The sequence below is a fragment of the Myotis lucifugus genome, unplaced genomic scaffold (assembly GCF_000147115.1).
Source record: "Myotis lucifugus unplaced genomic scaffold, Myoluc2.0 scaffold_1342, whole genome shotgun sequence".
In the NCBI taxonomy this organism is placed as follows: Eukaryota; Metazoa; Chordata; class Mammalia; order Chiroptera; family Vespertilionidae; genus Myotis; species Myotis lucifugus.
Window position 1 is genome coordinate 7,940 of NW_005872390.1, and position 1,838 is coordinate 9,777.

The following is a 1,838-nucleotide window of genomic DNA, read 5'->3' on the forward strand; positions in this document are numbered from 1 at the left end:
CACCACTGTCACACTCAGGGCAGGGCCGATGGGGAGGTTATGGCTCTACCCCATCACACACACAGCAGGGCCTGTGGGGGGGGGGGTTGGGGCGCCACCCCCTGTCACACACAGAGCAGGGCTGATCAGGGGGTTGGGACGCCACACCCTGTCACACACAGAGCCGCAGGGGGATCAGGGGGTTTGGGCGCTGCCCCCTGTCATGCTGATCTGGTGCCAGGAGGCCTTGCGGCTCCTCTGATCCCAGTGCTGGGAAGCATATTACCCTTTTACTATATAGGATAGAGGCTTGGGGGCCGGCTGGTTTGCCCTGAAGGGTGTCCTGGATCAGGGTGGGGGTCCCCACTGGGGTGCCTGGCCAGCCTGGGTGAGGGGCTGAGGGCTGTTTGCAGCTGGTCACACACCCTTCAGGGTGGGGGTCCCCACTGGGGTGCCTGGCCAGTCCGGGTGAGGGGCTGAGGGCTGCTTTCAGGCTGGCGGTTTTGACTGCTTTCAGGCTGGCGGGAAGCTCCCAACCACTCCTTTTTTTCTTTTTTTTTTTTTCTTCTGGGCCAGCTTTAGCTCTGGCTCTAGCTCTGAGGCTTCCGCTGCTGGTTTGTTTGCAGTTCTATAATCGAAACAATGTATAACTTCAGCTCTGAGATCCCAGCCAGCTATATTTGTTAGAATGTTTCAAACTGCCAGCTCAGAGGCCTGCAAGTCAGGCGGGGAACGTTGGAGTCTGCAGTCACTGGAGCAAGGAAGCCTCATGTTTGCTTCCAACTGCCTGGCTGCCGGCCGCCATCTTGGCTGACAGTTAATTTGCATAAGGATACGCTAATTAGCCAATCAGAAGGGTAGCGTTCGTACGCCAATTACCATTTTTCTCTTTTATTAGTGTAGATAGTACACATAATTCATGAAACTCTTTACCCCAAGGTAAACTACAGGAGAAATATTCATAAAGCTCCAGAAGTTGTTCAGAAAAATTTAGGAGCAATAATGCATGAATTTTAGCAACAGACATCCATTTGTGAAAACACCCCTAATCTCTGAGGCAATCACGAATGAATGCTGTAAAGCCTCTGGGCTATATTCATGGATCTAACATTAGAACCAGGATGATGGCCTTGGTGCAGTGTGCAAAGCTCAGGTAGCAGAAACTGGATTGGGACTCTGCTTTCCCACAGGAGGAAGGACCATAATTGTTGGATCTGCTTAATATTGAGGATGCCTTTGAGGAATCGCTACTCTTTCTATGCAAATCTCTATCTTTTTTACCCTCCAATTCTGTTTCCCAGTTCAGTCCCCAGGTGGCTCAGTGGAGCACTCACCCACAATGTCTTCACCTCCACAGAGACTCAGCACGGTGGTCAGGGTGAGGGCCCCCCAAATCAGGGCTCTGTTTAGGGTCATCTTCTTCTCAAGGTGTTCTCAGCAGTTGCTGCTCTGAGTTGTAGAGCAATGATGAGGACCAAGCTGAGAAAGAAATCTAAAAACACCCAAACCAAACCCTGCAGGTCATGTTCTAGCCAATAAGAACTGCCCCCCTGTGATGACACCTCAGTTGCCGGCTTAAGAGTGTGTACCAGGAGGCCTGGCAGGGACTGGGAAATCCCCAGGTTCTGAGGTTCTGATGCAGCATCCACTCTGAGTGGACCTGAGGGAATTCTCCATGAAAGGAGGGAAGGTAAGAAATCAGAATCTCCTCTCCTGTGTGTGCCTGCTGGTTCTCACAGACCTAAATAACCAGAACATGGACATTGTCTGAGCCACAAAAACGGTCAAGAACACTTCTCTCCCGGGTAACGTGAATGACTGCTGCTCCTTTTTATTATTTTTTAAATGATTGATGAGAG

The 1,838-nt window shown here is 51.1% G+C and overlaps 1 protein-coding gene across 1 annotated transcript in view; it reads right to left on the reverse strand.

Annotated features, from left to right (window-relative positions):
- The window catches only part of LOC102441293 (SLA class II histocompatibility antigen, DQ haplotype D alpha chain-like), a 7,073-nt gene extending 5,642 nt beyond the window's left edge, over positions 1 to 1,431 (reverse strand). Inside the window, exon 1 of the mRNA XM_006107677.3 lies at positions 1,314 to 1,431. Within this exon, the coding sequence (XP_006107739.1) occupies positions 1,314 to 1,395 (82 nt within the window). The 5' untranslated portion in view covers positions 1,396 to 1,431. The remainder of the gene's footprint in view (positions 1 to 1,313) is intronic.
- Between the last annotated feature and the right edge of the window lie 407 nt (positions 1,432 to 1,838).